At 32.6% G+C, this 16253-nt stretch overlaps 2 protein-coding genes across 2 annotated transcripts; both read right to left on the reverse strand.

The window, feature by feature from the left end:
• Positions 1-6934: 6934 nt before the first annotated feature.
• Positions 6935-7811, reverse strand: LOC132054650 (calmodulin-like protein 3). The gene has a single exon (XM_059446626.1). It carries the CDS (start codon positions 7693-7695, stop codon positions 7084-7086), a length of 612 nt encoding a protein of 203 aa, XP_059302609.1. The 5' UTR covers positions 7696-7811; the 3' UTR covers positions 6935-7083.
• Positions 7812-12106: 4295 nt separating this feature from the next.
• Positions 12107-15929, reverse strand: LOC132052597 (chloroplast stem-loop binding protein of 41 kDa b, chloroplastic). The gene is made up of 10 exons (XM_059444209.1): positions 15746-15929; positions 14984-15118; positions 14759-14845; positions 14580-14670; positions 14381-14435; positions 13829-13889; positions 13223-13444; positions 12835-12951; positions 12656-12745; positions 12107-12445 (listed from the first exon to the last, which is right to left on the reverse strand). Exons 1-10 carry the CDS (start codon positions 15845-15847, stop codon positions 12266-12268), a joined length of 1140 nt encoding a protein of 379 aa, XP_059300192.1. The 5' UTR covers positions 15848-15929; the 3' UTR covers positions 12107-12265.
• Positions 15930-16253: the final 324 nt, after the last annotated feature.

Below are 16253 nucleotides of genomic sequence, written 5' to 3' on the forward strand. Positions count from 1 at the left end.
AAAAAAATTCAACTTCATAATTTTAATCCAATTTCGAGATCTACAAATTATTTTCAATCGCATCATCACATTGGTATCTAGCTTTTTTACCTTTAAATCCATAAAAATAGATATGGACTATTTAAACATTTATGCTAGAAAGAATTTTTCAAAACAATGGTTTAAAGATTTCATTGATATCAATAGGATAGACCCGCCATGTGTAAAACAATAACTCAATAATTTTTAATCATTGATTAATTAAGTTATAATAAAGATTCATATTGTTAATTTTTTGTCATTCATTTAATTAACTTAAAAATTGACATAAAATTGATTTACAATAGTGTTTGAAATTCCCATGCACAATGCACTTAAAAGAAAAGAAAATTATCAACTTATGTACAATATAAAAAAAATTTAGTCATATTCAATTGACTTTTTATGTCTAATTGCAAGAGCCGAAAGTCATTTTTCATCGTTCTTAATTGTAGCTTTAATATGCGTCAACAATGCTAAGCTTCACCCAAAAAGAATTCACATATATATAAGATTCTCACCCAATTAGAAAGTTGATTATTAACGAATAGAAAGGTTTAAAGAATAAAGTGAGATAACAATATGATTTGTGAGTCGGTCAATTAAAATTATGGGGAAATAGTTTTTTCAAACTAAATGGTTAATTTCATCTAATTTATTTCCATCCATGTAGGGGATATTTAACAACTTTGATTAAAAAGATATTGAATATCAAGCTCAATAATATTTGACCCTTTGCCCAATCCAATATTTACTAAGAAGGTAAATATTCTTTCCTTATTTCATGCTCAATAATATGTACGGTGTATCTAGTGGTAGCATTCTTAACATAAACACAATACTCCTAAAATAGTCGACGAGGATTTTGTGTTTCCTTTATTGAGGAAATCTCAACCAAGCTGTCATTCGATTTCATAAGGATTTAATCCAATTTCGAGATCTACAAACTATTTTCAATCGCATCATCACATAAGGTATCATAGCAAATTTACCAATTTAAATCCATAACAATAGATATTGGGATATTTGACAACATTTTTTGTAGAATATGGAGTTAATGGCGGTGATTCGTACAAATATCAAGTTTTGAAGATTTCATTGATACAATAGCAAAACAATTGAAGTTGGACATCAAAAATAATTCTTTAGAAATTCATTACAAGGTTGACGAGGATTCTCCACAAATATTTTGATTTACAATGATATGGGTTTACGTGTATACATTGAGTTAAAGAAAAAAAATTGAATTTGAGTGTAACCATAATTTATAACAGTTAAGGTGAATAATATACATGGTTCCAATATAAATTTGAATGATGAAATCTTCGTCTAGATGCATGAAAATTGTTGATATACATGAAAGACCTAATGGTGATACACTTCCAAGGAGTTATACATGACAAATAATTATCTATTAAACATTTGATGTTAGGTGTATTTATACGTCTTTCCGCCCTATTTTCTCATATTTGTATCTTGTTTTAGAGCTAAATACGTTAAATACACCTAACTACTATTGACTTTGCCATATAGAACTAATTTGTGCATTATTGTGGAATCTAAATTTAACGTCGAAAATACTCCGTTTCGAAGAAGAAGAGTTCAAAATCGGCAGTGTGGAACAAGGCAAAGCCTTGCGGAGGAAGGTCCAAAGCATGGAGACCCTTCGCTTTCAAGGCAAGGGAGTGTGAAGTGGGAATTTGCACTAAGGCTGGAAATCACATGGACCTCGCGGAGCAAGGTCCAAAGCACATTTGTCATGCTTTGTGGCTCACGCCACACAAGCAAGGATCAACATTGGGGAAAATTTCGCTAAAATCGGAAATGCACAAGGCCTTGCGGGGTGAAGCCCATCGCAAGGTGCGACCTTGCCTTGGAGCGTGTGCGCGAGGTGTGTCTGGCGGAGCTGAAATAATTCTAAGTCCAAGCCGAGTTTGGATGACCTTTTGAAGACTTTTGCTACTACTACAAAATAGACCCTAGGTCGTTTTGAGAGGGGCTCAGCCGTTTTAGCACTCGAGAGCAAGGATTAGAGTTGTTCTTCGTAGGGTTATATCTTTAAAATCGAAAATGCACAAGGCCTCGCGGGGCGAAGCCCATCGCAAGGTGCGACCTTGCCTTGGAGCGCGTGCGCGAGTTGTGTCTGGCGGAGCTGAAATAATTCTAAGTCCAAGCCGAGTTTGGATGATCTTTTGAAGACTTTTCCTAATACAACAAAATAGACCCTAGGTCGTTTTGAAGGGGCTCAGCCGTTTTAGCACTCGAGAGCAAGGATTAGAGTTGTTCTTCGTGGGGTTATATCTTTAAAATCGAAAATGCACAAGGCCTCGCGGGCGAAGCCCATCGCAGGTGCGACCTTGCCTTGGAGCATCGTGCGCGAGTTGTTGTCTGCTTGCGCAATAGTCGAAATAATTCTAAGTCCAAGCCGAGTTTGGATGACCTTTTGAAGACTTTTTGCTACTACTACAAAATAGACCCTAGGTCGTTTTAGAGGGCTCGATTTTAGCACTCGAGAGCAAGGATTAGAGTTGTTCTTCGTGGGGTTATATCTTTAAAATCGAAAATGCACACCCCTCGCGGGCTCTCTATGTTAAGCCCTTTGCAATGGTGCGACCTTGCCTTGGAGCGCGTGCGCTAGTTGTGTAGTAGCGGATAAAACAAATAATTCTAAGTCCAAGCCGAGTTTGGATGATCTTTTGAAGACTTTTCCTAATACAACAAAATAGACCCTAGGTCGTTTTGAAGGGGCTCAGCCGTTTTAGCACGCGAGAGCAAGGATTAGAGTTGTTCTTCGCAGGGCTATCTCTTTCACCTTCATTACTTCATCTTTTCTTAGATTAAACATGAACACTATTTGTTGTAATCAGATTATGAGTAGCTAGTTAAACTCTATAGCTCGAGGGTTGTGGTGTAACCATGAGTATTGACGTTTGAATAGTATTTTCATCTTAGTGGCTTATTCAATACGATTCTTAATTGCTTGTGCAATAGTCGAGTTCTTTTTTATTATTTAATATACATGCTTGAAAGAGATGTTGTTAGATTAGAGAAGAAGTAGAGAGAACGTGATTTGATTATATACCTAGACTAGGGCTAGAATTTGTGGATAGGATAGACATATACCTAGGCACCGCGTTCAATTAAAAACCGTAAATGAATTGTGTTCTTAACAGGTCAATTCCATAGATATATAGGTGGCGAACTGTTTTGAATAGGCGAGTAGTATTTCGACAGAATATTACGAGAGTTAATAATCTGGTTAATTAGCAATCATGAATAAAACTGCTAGGGTGAAATACTTGCATGACTCAATATGATCGGTAAACCAAACACAACCCTCGAATACTATCTCTCTCTATGTTAAATCCAAGCTTTGAACGAACATTCGTGACAAATTTGTTAGCGTACTTAATTAGTCTTTTAATTTATGTAGTAGCTTATAAAACAAACAACTCTTTTGTGGAAATACTTGCTTAAGTGGTAGTAGTAGTGAGCTCTAATTTAACCGTTGATCATAAGTCTACGTGGATACGAGCAGTCACTGTATCACAAAACTTCTATATTTATTAAGTACTAGATAATATGTGTAACTGAATGTGTAATGATACTCAAATTTGACACTTTTTAAGAAGTGAAATTTAATAATAAAACTCTCGCAATGATTCAAACGAAACCCTCCTTGTAATGATTCAAGCGAGAAATTATGACAAATTAACAAGACTGAACTCGTCAAAGGGGTATAAATTTTACCGAAGTTTTTTCGGAATGTAACGATTGGGGAAAGAATAGAGTCCGAGCCAAATGGATTTTTTTTTTAAGCTAATAGTCCAAAATAGAATGCCTTTTTTTTTTTGATAGAAATGGGTATTTCGTTGGATAACCAAACTCGAAATACCCATTTTATTACTTTTATTGATGATTTTTCTACATACGTATGTTTTCTTGAAATGTAACAAATAATTTTTTTTTTTTTTTTTTGGTATTTCGTGGTACTAGTAACGAAATAGCATTAAATTTTTTTTTTTTATTTGGTTCATCCATACCAAAACGAAATTTAAAAAAAAAAAAAATTGTCCTATTTCATTGGACTACCAACTAAATAGGATAAAAAAATAAAAAAAAAATTTATCCTATTTCGTTGGACTACCAACGAAATAGGACAAAATTTTATTTTTTTTATTTCGTTTTTTGTATAAACGAAATAAATATTTTTTTTTATTTCGTTTATACAAGAACGAAATAGGAAAATATAATTTTTTTTTTTTTTTTTTTTTTGTATTTCGTTGGTATATGAACGAAATAGGATAATTTTTTTTTTTTTTTTTTTTTTTTGCATTTCGTTTATATTCATCGTATTCGATTATCTAAATCTCAAACTAACTAACTTCATTAATATCTAAAAAACCTTTTTTCAACGGAGGTTTAAAAAAAAAACATAAAGGAGAGGGGAGTTGGTGTAATTGGTATATGAACGAAATAGGACAATTTTTTTTTTTGTATTTCATTTATAAAAAAATGAAATAGGAAATTTTTTTTTTTTATTTCGTTTATATAAAAACGAAATAGAAAAATATAATTTTTTCTTTTTGTATTTCATTTATAAAAAAACGAAGTAGGAAAATAATTTTTTTTATTTCGTTTATATAAAAAAGAAATAGGAATATATATATTTTGTATTTCGTTCATATACCAATGAAATAGGATAAATATATATATATATATATATATTTTGTATTTCATTTATATAAAAACGAAATAGGAAAATAATTTTTTTTTTTTTTGGTGAAACTAAAAATACCGACTTGACATGAGAAATCCGTTTCAAAAAAAAAAAAAAACATGAAAGCTATTGCCTTGAGCAATCACACTTGTTCATTGTAAAAAGAAAAGGAAAGCATGTTTCCAAAGTTTCTTTAAAAAAAATTGAAAATGATATTGACAAGCCAATTTTTTAGCTTCTAACTTGGAATGTAAAATGTAAGAAAAATCGTGTTTCAAGGTTCTGACATAACTTTATTTTGAATATTAAATATAATTCTAAAAAATATAGGGAGAAAAACTAGTTGTAAAGTGGTCAAACTTTAGATAGTCATAACTTTGCCCTCGGACGTCCGTTTTATGCGTTTTTTTTTTAACTTGCGTATTTTTTCGAGATCTATGCGTACGCCGAGCCGATTTTTAAAAAAACACCTTTTATCCCATTCAATTTTAATTTTCCCCCAAATTAGCGTGAAATTTTCAGTTTTATTTATTTATAAGATGATGATACGCAATAGATTTCAACGTACAAATCCGGAGTAATGTGAGATCATATTTGAATGTCAATTTCATGTCAAATCTTTCAATTTTTTTGGCAAAATAAAAGAGGATGGGATTGACTAATTTTCTCGACATATAAAGTTGACTAAAATAACCTTACAGTAAAAAAAAAATAAAAAATTTATCCTATTTCGTTCATATACCAACGAAATATAAAAATAAAAAAAAAATTCCTATTTCGTTTTTATATAAACGAAATAAAAAAAATATTTTCCTATTTCGTTTTTATATAAACGAAATAAAAAAAATATTTTCCTATTTCGTTTTTATATAAACGAAATAAAAAAAATATTTTCCTATTTCGTTTTTATATAAACGAAATAAAAAAAAAATATTTTCCTATTTCTTTTTTTTATAAATGAAATACAAAAAAAAAATATCCTATTTCGTTCATATACCAATTACACCAACTCCCCTTTCCTTTATGTTATTTTTTTAAAACCATCCGTTGAAAAAAGATTTTTTAGACATTAATGAAGTTAGTTAGTTTGAGATTTAGATAATCGAATACGATGAATATAAACGAAATGCAAAAAAAAAAAAAAAAAAAAAATATTTTCCTATTTCGTTTTTATATAAACGAAATACAAAAAAAAAATATATATATATATTTTCCTATTTCGTTTTTGTATAAACGAAATAAAAAAATATTTATTTCGTTTATTCAAAAAACGAAATAAAAAAATAAAATTTTGTCCTATTTCGTTGGACTACCAACGAAATAGGACAATTTTTTTTTTTTATTTCGTTTTTGGTATGGATGAACCAAATAAAAAAAAAAAAAAAATTTAATGCTATTTCGTTACTAGTACCACGAAATACCAAAAGAAAAAAAAATTATTTGTTACGTTTATAATTGAATGTGTAATGATAATCAAATTTGACACTTCATGGGTATTTCGTACTAAAACTCTTGCAATGATTCCAACGAATACTCCTTTTGGTATAAAAAAAAAAAAAAGGCAAGATTTTGGAACTATTAGGGTAAAAATTTTAAAGCGGAATGTAACGATTAGGGGAAAGAATAGATATCTATGGAGTTTTTTGGATACACTACTAGCAGAGTAGATGGACAGATAATCGCGTAATGGGACTTGTTTAATGGATAAAAACTTTAAAGGATGAGAGAAATTCGGGTATAAATCTTTTCTTTGGGTGGAAGAATTTGATTCTATTGTCATATTTTTCTAGAGCAGTAAATACTTGGAAAACACAAGTTATCTCATAAACACATGCTTTTTGGAAACTCATTTTAATTGTAAACCTAGGTTTGGACTTCGAGCTTGAAAGTGTTACCCAACGGATACCTACCTGAGACCAAATGAGAACAAATAAAAAAAACTCCTAATGGAGCCCCATCTCGCATTTTCATTGTACCAATCATTTAAAGTTCTTAAAGACAAATTGACCATGCACCATAGACAGTACCACAAAGAAACAGATAAATCCAATAGTTGCAAAACATACCTTTAGCTAATTTAAAAATTCCTGAACCCCTTTTTCTAGAAGTTCATGAAAGATTTTTTTTTTTTTTTTCTTTTTAATTTGTAATGGATCCTTCGCACAATTTGAGGTAGAAGAGAACCCAAACACAATATAACACTTGAAAAAATAAAATAATAGCAGCAACAAATTTATTTACAATGTCACAACCTATCAAAATAAAAATTAAAACGGAATTTTTTCTTGCTTCTCTATTTTTAAAATAGTGAGAAAAAACGAAATAACAAAAAAAAAAAAAAATACCTAACTCAATGCAGCAAAACCACCCCCTCTCATCATCTGTTTAAACTCTGCAAAATTAACCATTCCATCTCCATCAATATCCACTTTCTTAATCATTTGTTTACAATCCTCAACCGTCCTTCCTTGTTTTAATCCTAATGATGCTAACACAGATTTCAATTCATCAACACTAATAAACCCATCACCATTTTGATCAAACACATTAAACGCTTCTCTCATATCATCTTCTTCATCACGTTCATCCATAATTGTCTGGTAAAGTGAACCAAACTCATCTATATCAACACAACCGTCACCATTAACGTCGATATTAACGATCATTTGGGTCAATTCCGGGTCGGGTATGAATATACCCATGTTCTCTAACGAATCGTTTAATTCCTTTTTTGTTATACGCCCGTCGTTGTTACGGTCGAATATTTGGAATATTCGTTTGAGTTCGTTTGTGTCCATTCTTTTAATGGTGACCGGAGAGTGGTGTTGACGCGCCGGTGACAGCGCGTGGGGGTGTTTAAGAAAGGAGGTGAGTTTTTTGGGGATTAAGGAGAGGAGAAATGTGTTAAAGAGATTGTAAATGAAGAGAACTCTGAAGAAAATGGCTGGTAATTGCATTTGGCTGGTAATGTGTGGTTTTTTTTGGTGAGAAAAAATAGGAGACAAATTTGGAGAAGGTTTGGGGGGAATATATAAAGGGGAAGTTTGGAGAGACCAAATAATTAAAATATCTTAAGAGAAAAATTAAGTTTGCTTTAGTAAGAGATAACATAATATCCAAAATTACATCATTGGTGCTATAAAATAGGATTCTCCTCCAAAAGATGAACCAAGGGAATCCAAGACAAAACGTTTTAGGAGACCATGATAATATAAATAGTGTCAAGGGAATTCGACATATAATATTTGTTCATAACAGACTTTTTTTTATCTATTCATGTAGTAGCATTCTCCGAGAAAAGGGTGTCAAATGACTCTATTCGAACCGGATAATTTCGATTTACCCATTCAATGTCATTGTTATTGAATAATGCATTAAACTTATATCAACCAACAATGTAAAAAACGTTTACATTATCATGTTGCTTTCAGCTGTCGTAATAGGTCCTTACCATGTATTGTAGATCACTAATCCATATTTATAATGTGAGTAGGTGTAATTAACTTTCAAGTGATTTGATGGTAATTTTTTTTTATATATTATTAAAATTTCTTGCCATAACCACCTAGCTTATTGTATCCGCGAGATATTTTAAAATTGTTATGCTCAGACTTAATTTTATAATTGTACTAAGAAATTCATTTATATATAAAAATTCAATTTAAAATTCAATTACTAACACATGATATCATTATTCTAGAATGTAGAATTCATAAAATTCAAATCTTCGCTCCACCTTTAATCACCAATTCATATGTGTAATAAAAAGTTAGTTATAACCGGCTTTCAAGTGAGCTATTGTGTAAATTTCTTTACGCTATCATTCTGAATTAGTTAAATTTCTTGCCATAACATCCGTCACCGGATTAGCTTATTGTAATACGTGAGAGATATTTGCACTGCCAAGATTAGACTTACATTAGTTTCTTCTATTAAGATTAAGATGACTAACATATAGAAACTTGTATTAATTCTCTATATTCATTATGTTGGTATAATTTTATCTTCTTTTTTTAATGAGAGGATCTTAGAGCTGTCTTGAATCAATTGGATCTGACAATTGCGCGTTAGATTTTAGTTGCGGATAGGGCGTGGTTATTATTTTATTACAATAATAACATTAATAAGGGGTGGGATTCTCAAAAAAACGCGTTGTAATTATTGGTTGATTCCGTTTACCTAAGGCTTTTTATTTAATGGTATCCAACTGGGAAATTAATAATGAACGTACTAACAGTACTACTTTTAGGTAGAGTAGGTATATTCAGAGATGTTTTAATTAATCCGAGCGTTAAAATTAAAAAATAAAATACTTTTATGCTGTAAGCTACAAATTCGTGAAACAACTTTAGTATGAAATAAAAAAAGGGTCGTTGGCGTTGAAATTTAGTGGAATAAGTTCTCTCTACTAAGAATACTAGTATATGTTCTGATGTTAAGGTTTATCGTACTATTTAGTTTTTATAAAGAAAAAAAGTATATACCTTTCCAATTTCTTAGTCATATTATTACACCAACTTCCAGCACATTAAGAACTCAATTACGCAGTGTTTATAAAAATTCTCAATACAAAGTCTTACCTAATATGCAACATCGCAAAATATTGCCAGGAATTTCAATGACGTTACTTCATTAAGAATAATAACAATTTTGACATATTTATCTGTAACTCTTGTAGATTGATTGAATGAGAGCTACATTTCAAGGGACAAAATAATCTGAACAAAGAAATTTAAAATCAAAACCGAAAAAGTAGATCTGTGTTAGTTGGTCTTATGTATATATTAAGCAAATTAATAGTATAATTAATTAGGTCCTAACTTAAATGAATCAGTCCAAGCTAAACAAAAGAACACTCCTACTTATGGGGCAACTTGTTTTTCACTATTCTATTTTCTATTCCGTTTTCAGATATCCGACTAAATTAAATTTGTGTCGAAAAGTTCCACTTTAAGTAAAATGTTTCGTATCAATTACGATTTATTTTCAGCGTTTAAATTTAAAACTTCTAATTAATAAAAGAGAAGTACTTATGAATAACCCCATCCCAGACTTTAATGGTAGGACAACTTGTGTTAAAAAGAAAAAGTTACTCAATGTCGACGAAAAGAGAAAGGAAATCAATAAAATGGCGTGGCATGCAGCACTTTATCATATTTGTATAACAGGCGGTACTGAACCAAAGGAAACCAGAAAATTTGGAAAACTGACCGTCTTAACGGATCTTAAAAGAAAGTCCAAGGTGACAATAATTAGGTCCCTACTTAAATGAAAATGGACCCAAGCTAAACAAACGAACACTCCAACTTGTGGGGCAATTTTTTCCCCATCCAATCCGATGTTAAGTACACATGGGCTCGACTAATTTAGATTTGTGTTGAAAATTCCGTTTTGAAAGTAAAACGCTCCATATGAAAGATGACTTTATTCCCTAGCTCAAATTCGAAGACTTTGACTGAAAACAAAAGGATACTCACCGCTCCATATTAACCTTTAACGACGGGCAGCTTGTTAAATAGATACTCACCTCGACGAAAAGAGAAGGATATTCATAAAATGACACACTTTAATCAGATAAAATATTTGCATGTGTCATGTCTTTACATCAAATAAATAGATGTATGATAAATATATGTACTTCTATTACTTAACTATGATTAATTAATTAATTAATTAATTTTACTATATTAAATCACTTAACAATGATAACTTAGATTAATCTGATATTAACATCCGATGTGGAATAGTATTTACCCCATAATAAGTTAAATCAATTTGGTATTAACCTAATCCGATACGCAATAGTATTTACCCTTTAATTGTATCATACAGTATTTGTATAACACAAAGTAATCTAAGCAGAAACTTTTGAAACAATAACCGTTAGTAACGGATCTAAATAAAAAGTCAAAAAGGAGAAAATGAATGATTAGAGTTATACGTTGGGGAATGAAGCCGGCCGAGTAAAAAAGCCGGCTAATACGCGTTATAATTAGGTACACCTAGCGGCCAGCAACTATATGATAAAACTTTTATTTTAAACAGAAAGGTTTTTCTATTTTCTATTTTATATTTACATCAAATCAACATGGAGGCAATTATTTTCTTGAAAGCTAGAAAAATATAGTGTACGTGCTACGCTCTTGCCCTTATTTATATCGGCACCCGTGTGACCACAATATTAATTTTGTCCCCGTGCTTAATCTCCTCCAAACTTTTCTTCAAAGCATTATGCACTTGTGTGCATAAGTATTACTTTACTTCTAACAGCTAAAATTGAATTATGTAAGTTGATACAGTCTTGAGTGCGAGTAATTATTTATAGTAATTGACTCCATCACCATGAACATATACTATTTTCTTAATCAATTTTTCTAATAAAGCCGTAAAAATAAATTGGATCGTAGAAGCTGGTTATCTATTACGTTACTCAAGTAGGAATACGCAAAAGAAATGAATTACATATGCTAATATTTCATTGACCAATAAAAATTTGGGATAAAAGAATGGGTAATCTGCTGTTTAATTTTTATGAATTATTTAAACAGAAATCAAACTACACATTGTTTAGTTGGAGTTGAAATCTTAGTATAAAAGGCCCCATTTTATGATTTATGTTTCTTCTGGGTAGCCGCTCATAAATAAAGATTACAATGATGTTTTATTTTCCCATTGTATTTCCAACCTAAAAGCTTTTTCACTTGGCAAAATATATTCTTTCCTAGAATTGCAAATCATTTTAGTGAGTTCATTGCTGGTCATTTTTCAATTTTGATCCTTTAGTGACTTGAAACCTACCATGTTGATTGGAGGTGAAGGTTCCTTTCAACTTGGCTAGGCTAGAAGCCCTAGAGGAAACGAGCTAGCTAGAGAGCCTCAAAAATAATTACTGACACTTGATGTTTAAACACCAGAACCAGAGATCATGGCTTCCCATAGTTGGCTAGAAACTACTCCCTCCGGATCAAAAAGAGTGTCCACTTAGCCTTTTTTTCTTGGGTCAAAAAGAGTGTCTATTTATCAAGAAAGAATTAACCTTATTTTTTCAGATTTGCCCTTATTAAGTGCTATGTGATCAAATCTTAATACCTAATTAATTAGGGACAGTTTAGTCAAAGTACCTATTTTATTCTAGGAGTTAATATTTTCTCAAGGGGTTGCAAATGGCCAAGTGAACACTCTTTTTGATCCCGAGGGAGTACTTTTTCAAACGAAATGTCAGTGATAGCAACACATTAATGTCATGGTTCTGTCTGCTTTTTCCTTCAACAGCCGGCCAAATGACTACAGGATCATCGGTCTACTCTACCTCAGTTAACCCTCCCCCCACCCCCACCCCCCACCCCCTCCCACCCCCAAAACAAAATGTTGAAGGCAAAATGACAATACTTCTTATTCATTTCATCTCACTGAAGTTAATATACAAGCAAAACCTCAAATAGCTTCAGAGTGAATTTGGTCACTAATACTTGTGAACTTTTTGGAGGAAAAGCAAGAAACCAAATTTCAAAAATGAAAAACAAAATCTTAGCTCTGGGGAACTAGTTTCTTTTCAAGAATGAGATCATCTGTAGAGAAATCAGCTGCTTTCCTGAAAGTTCCCCTACCGAAATCTAGGTTGTAAGAGTCTGTAAGACCTTCCACCAGGTCAAATTCTGGTTTCCATCCTAGCAGAGCCTTTGCCTTTTCAATCGATGTAAAGAAATGCTGCATTCATGTTTAGACTTTCGACATTAATACTAACGAAAGGACAGATATTAAACAGACTACTAACAACTTCAACCAAGGAAAAAAACTTACTATATCATTTATAAATACCATATTACTATCTTGATTTTTCTAAAATGACAAGTATTTTGGACCAGTTATTTTTAGTAACCATGACAAGTAAAATGGACCGGAGGGAGTAATATTTACCTGGTCACGGAATGGGAATGCTTTCTTTTTGCCAAAATCGAACTCCTTAGGGTTGTAATGAACAATCTCGGGTTCAGGGAAACCACCAGCCTGGATGAAGAACATTGACGGTCAATTGGCTATCATTTCAAAGTTTTTCCAAGCAATATAAGCTAAAATTGATTGGGGAAAAGAGTTACCTTGGCGCAAGCCCTAGCTAATCCATCAAAAGTGACATATTTCTCTCCTGATATGTTAAATACTTCCTTGCTTGCTTTCTCATTTCCAAGAACCTGAACAAAAGCCTTTGCAAGATCCTGCCAGTATCCAACCAAAAGCAAAAAAAAATTATCTCGTAGACACAGGATTGTGATTCGGTTTAACTCAAGTATTTCCTGAAAGTGGACCAACAGTATATTGATCCTACTTGGAAAGACATATTTCCTGGTCTCTACTAAATGGAGGCCACTTGTAAATATCGAATATTTATAGGACCTAACAAACATGTCGTCTAAAGCTTATACTAGAAAGTGACATAATTTCAAGTTTACAGCATGTGAACTACGCTTCCAATATGTGTTGACTAACCTTCACATGTCCAAGTTGAGTTGTTTGCAGCCCTGAGTTGGGAACTGGAATTGGGCGACCAGCTTTCAATCTGTGGAAGAACCACTCTTCAACTGGATTATAGTTAAGTGGCCCATAAATATAAACAGGCCTCAGAGAAGTCCAATTAACATCTCGTGATACTAACAAGCTCTCCGTCTCAAGCTTTCCTTTATGCCTGCTCTTCGGGTCACCTGCATCAGCCTGTTGACATTGGGCAAGAAGTTTTTGTTACCCTAGGAAAAAAAAAAAAAAAGAAAACTACAGAAAGAAACGCAGGGTCAAGATAAGAACAAAAATTTGAAGAGAGGTCAAAGCAAGGTGCAAATAGGACAGAGCAGATAATAAGAATTTTGTAAGTGCCTCCGATCGAACATTATTTTTAAGTTGGAACCTGGAATTGAAATATTTACAATAATCTCCTGAGTAAAACTCCTCCTTGTTTGAGCACAAAAGTTGTTGCTTTTAAGTGTGTCTACTAACCAAAATGACAACCATGTGTTGTTTCCTATTCTTCTTAACTATCTAGTATCACAAGTAGAGTGAAAATAAGCTCAAAAATTAACCATAAGCTACAACCATACTGACCTCAAAATGTGGTAGATAATCAGTCTTGAGGTATACACCAGCTGAAGAGCAGTATATGTACCTGAGGTTTATGGCGAAATTAAAATGATCAGATAAAAAGAAACACCACAATCCGGTCAATCAAATAACATTTACCTAGTCACGCCTACGCCATCAACTCATGAGCAAATTTCTTAAAAAATTTCAAGCTAATGGTATAACAGTAATGAAGGTTATCTGCGACAAAACTGATTGACAATTGTCTTGCAGTTTCATTTATCCTTGTTTAACTTGGCAAACATGAAGTGTTTGATCACCAATCTTGATGGCACATCAATTTATACCTTTTGTATCTTAATGGAAGAGATTGTTTTGGTTCACAGTTCCATCCTTCAATTTTAACCCTCTTACAAGCAAAACCATTTCTCTGTATTGTTATATTGCCTTAATTAAAAATGAAATCATAAATTGATTAGCCTACTGCTGTTTACTGGTACAGGCATGGCATTATTGCAGAAATCCATCCTCAACGCGAATAGTTCATGATAAGTATAAAGAAGATTCACAGCTTACTGTTCTAGATTAGGTAATGCATCCAATATTGGTGCCACTTCGGCTGCTTCACGTCCTGAATAACAAAGAACGATTCATGAACAAGATGCCAAAAAAGGGGAGGAAATGGAAAACACTCTTCTACTAGAAAGAAATTGTTTGTAACAACAACAAAAATAGAGAAAATACATTGAGATACAGAATAAAACACCCATAGTACCATTTATGTCATACACAACATCAAAGCCCTCTGCAGAAAGACTACTCTTCACAAAATCGAAATCCATTCTGTCGCCCTTCAAGTGTAATAACTGCAGTTGGAGCAAAAAATCTCATTAATTAGAGTAACTCAAGTCATGAACCAAAGCGCTTTAAAGCTCACTCAAATATCCAACATACCTTGGAGGAAAAATCAGCATAATCCTGTTCTGATTCACCTGGTAATTGTTGAGAGATTGGAGCTTTTCCTCTTGTGAACAAAGTAACCTGCATTTGTGAATCATTGGAAGATTGTGAATTTTCAAGGTAACTTAGAACATCAAAGGTTAAAATCTTCGATTGTTGACAACGTAGAAGTTGAAAAATAATTTGAACTTTAAACAGAGCTTAGGTTGGGTTGATTACCTGGTGACCTTCTTTTACAAGAAGTCTAGATAGAAAGACACCAATAAATCGAGTGCCTCCCATTATAAGGATCTTCTTGGCACTTGATGCTGTAACACGCAATGCTCCTTTTGGCTGGCATGGTTTCCTCTTATACTACAACCATCATATAAAAGTAAACCAGAAATCCTATCAACTCATTATGCAGCAAAGGAAAGCAGCAGTTTCTTGATATATTTAGAATATGAATAAGCATCAAGTGCCAACATTGTGAACAATTAATACTCACTCTTTCTTTTCTTGCTAAAGCGAAAGACTACCTTAAAAAGGCAAAGAAAACAAGTGCTCAATGAAGTAGGTTGAGAACCATGCGGTCTCATGTTCAAATTTCAGTGAATACAAAAACACTAAGTAATTTCTTCTTATCTGTCTAAGCCTTACCGGACAGAGTTACCCTACCTATGGTGGTGGGAGGTAGTAGGTACCCGTGGAATTCATCAAGGTGGCGCTGGCCTGGACACCACCGTTATGAAGAAAACATTCTCACACTATAGACAGATATTATAGCCCAATGTCGAGTAAAATTACATTTTTATAATGTTCTTGAAACCATAGCAGATAAAGGTAGGATTTTTATGCAAATTATGAAATACTAGCTAAACCCAAGACATGGTTTTGGCAACTGAACCATTCACAGTATCATACAGAGTAACAAAAAAACTCTACCCAACCCCACAAAAAGCACACCATTTCCTTTCTGGTAAAGTGAGTACTAATAAGTACCTGAACTGAGGAGACTAATCTGGCACCATTGAAGTCAGAATGGGAAGAAGGGAGGACAGAGAAAGAAGGCTGTTTGTGTTGAATAGCAACCAAACTAGCCATGTTATTGTTAATGTGGTGCCTCCTTCCTCAGTGAAGGAAAACTTGGGCAGAGAATAAAAAATAAAAGGCTATGATGATTTTCTTGTTATTGTCCATTTCTTCTTCTTCTTCTTCTAGTGATTATGATTTATTCTCATTCTTACAATTGAGATAAGACAGAGACCCCACTTGGAGTCCCTCCACAATTTTCAGTTATATCCACACTTGCCACAGCCTTTAGTTCACAGAAAAAAGCATAGCCTCTCAATCTGCCCATTCTTGATTGGCGCAGAACGACAATAAAAGCTTCTTTAGTTTTTGGTCTCTCCTTCAAAGGGATAAGCAAAATTAATTTCGATATAAAACTCTGTAACTATGTAGTAGTACTAATACTATTGAGTTTTTTATTTAAAATTTTGAATTATTA

This window comes from Lycium ferocissimum, chromosome 4 (genome assembly GCF_029784015.1).
Source record: "Lycium ferocissimum isolate CSIRO_LF1 chromosome 4, AGI_CSIRO_Lferr_CH_V1, whole genome shotgun sequence".
Lineage (NCBI taxonomy): Eukaryota > Viridiplantae > Streptophyta > Magnoliopsida > Solanales > Solanaceae > Lycium > Lycium ferocissimum.

Coding starts and splice junctions, on each gene's coding strand:
- LOC132052597 (XM_059444209.1), bottom strand. CDS start 15,847: ATGGCTAGTTTGGTTGCTATTCAACACAAACAGCCTTCTTTCTCTGTC. Junction 12,952..13,222: donor CTCAACTTGGACATGTGAAG/GTTAGTCAACAC, acceptor GGATACTGGCAG/GATCTTGCAAAGGCTTTTGT. Junction 12,746..12,834: donor TAGCTAGGGCTTGCGCCAAG/GTAACTCTTTTC, acceptor TTCTTCATCCAG/GCTGGTGGTTTCCCTGAACC.
- LOC132054650 (XM_059446626.1), bottom strand. CDS start 7,695: ATGCAATTACCAGCCATTTTCTTCAGAGTTCTCTTCATTTACAATCTC.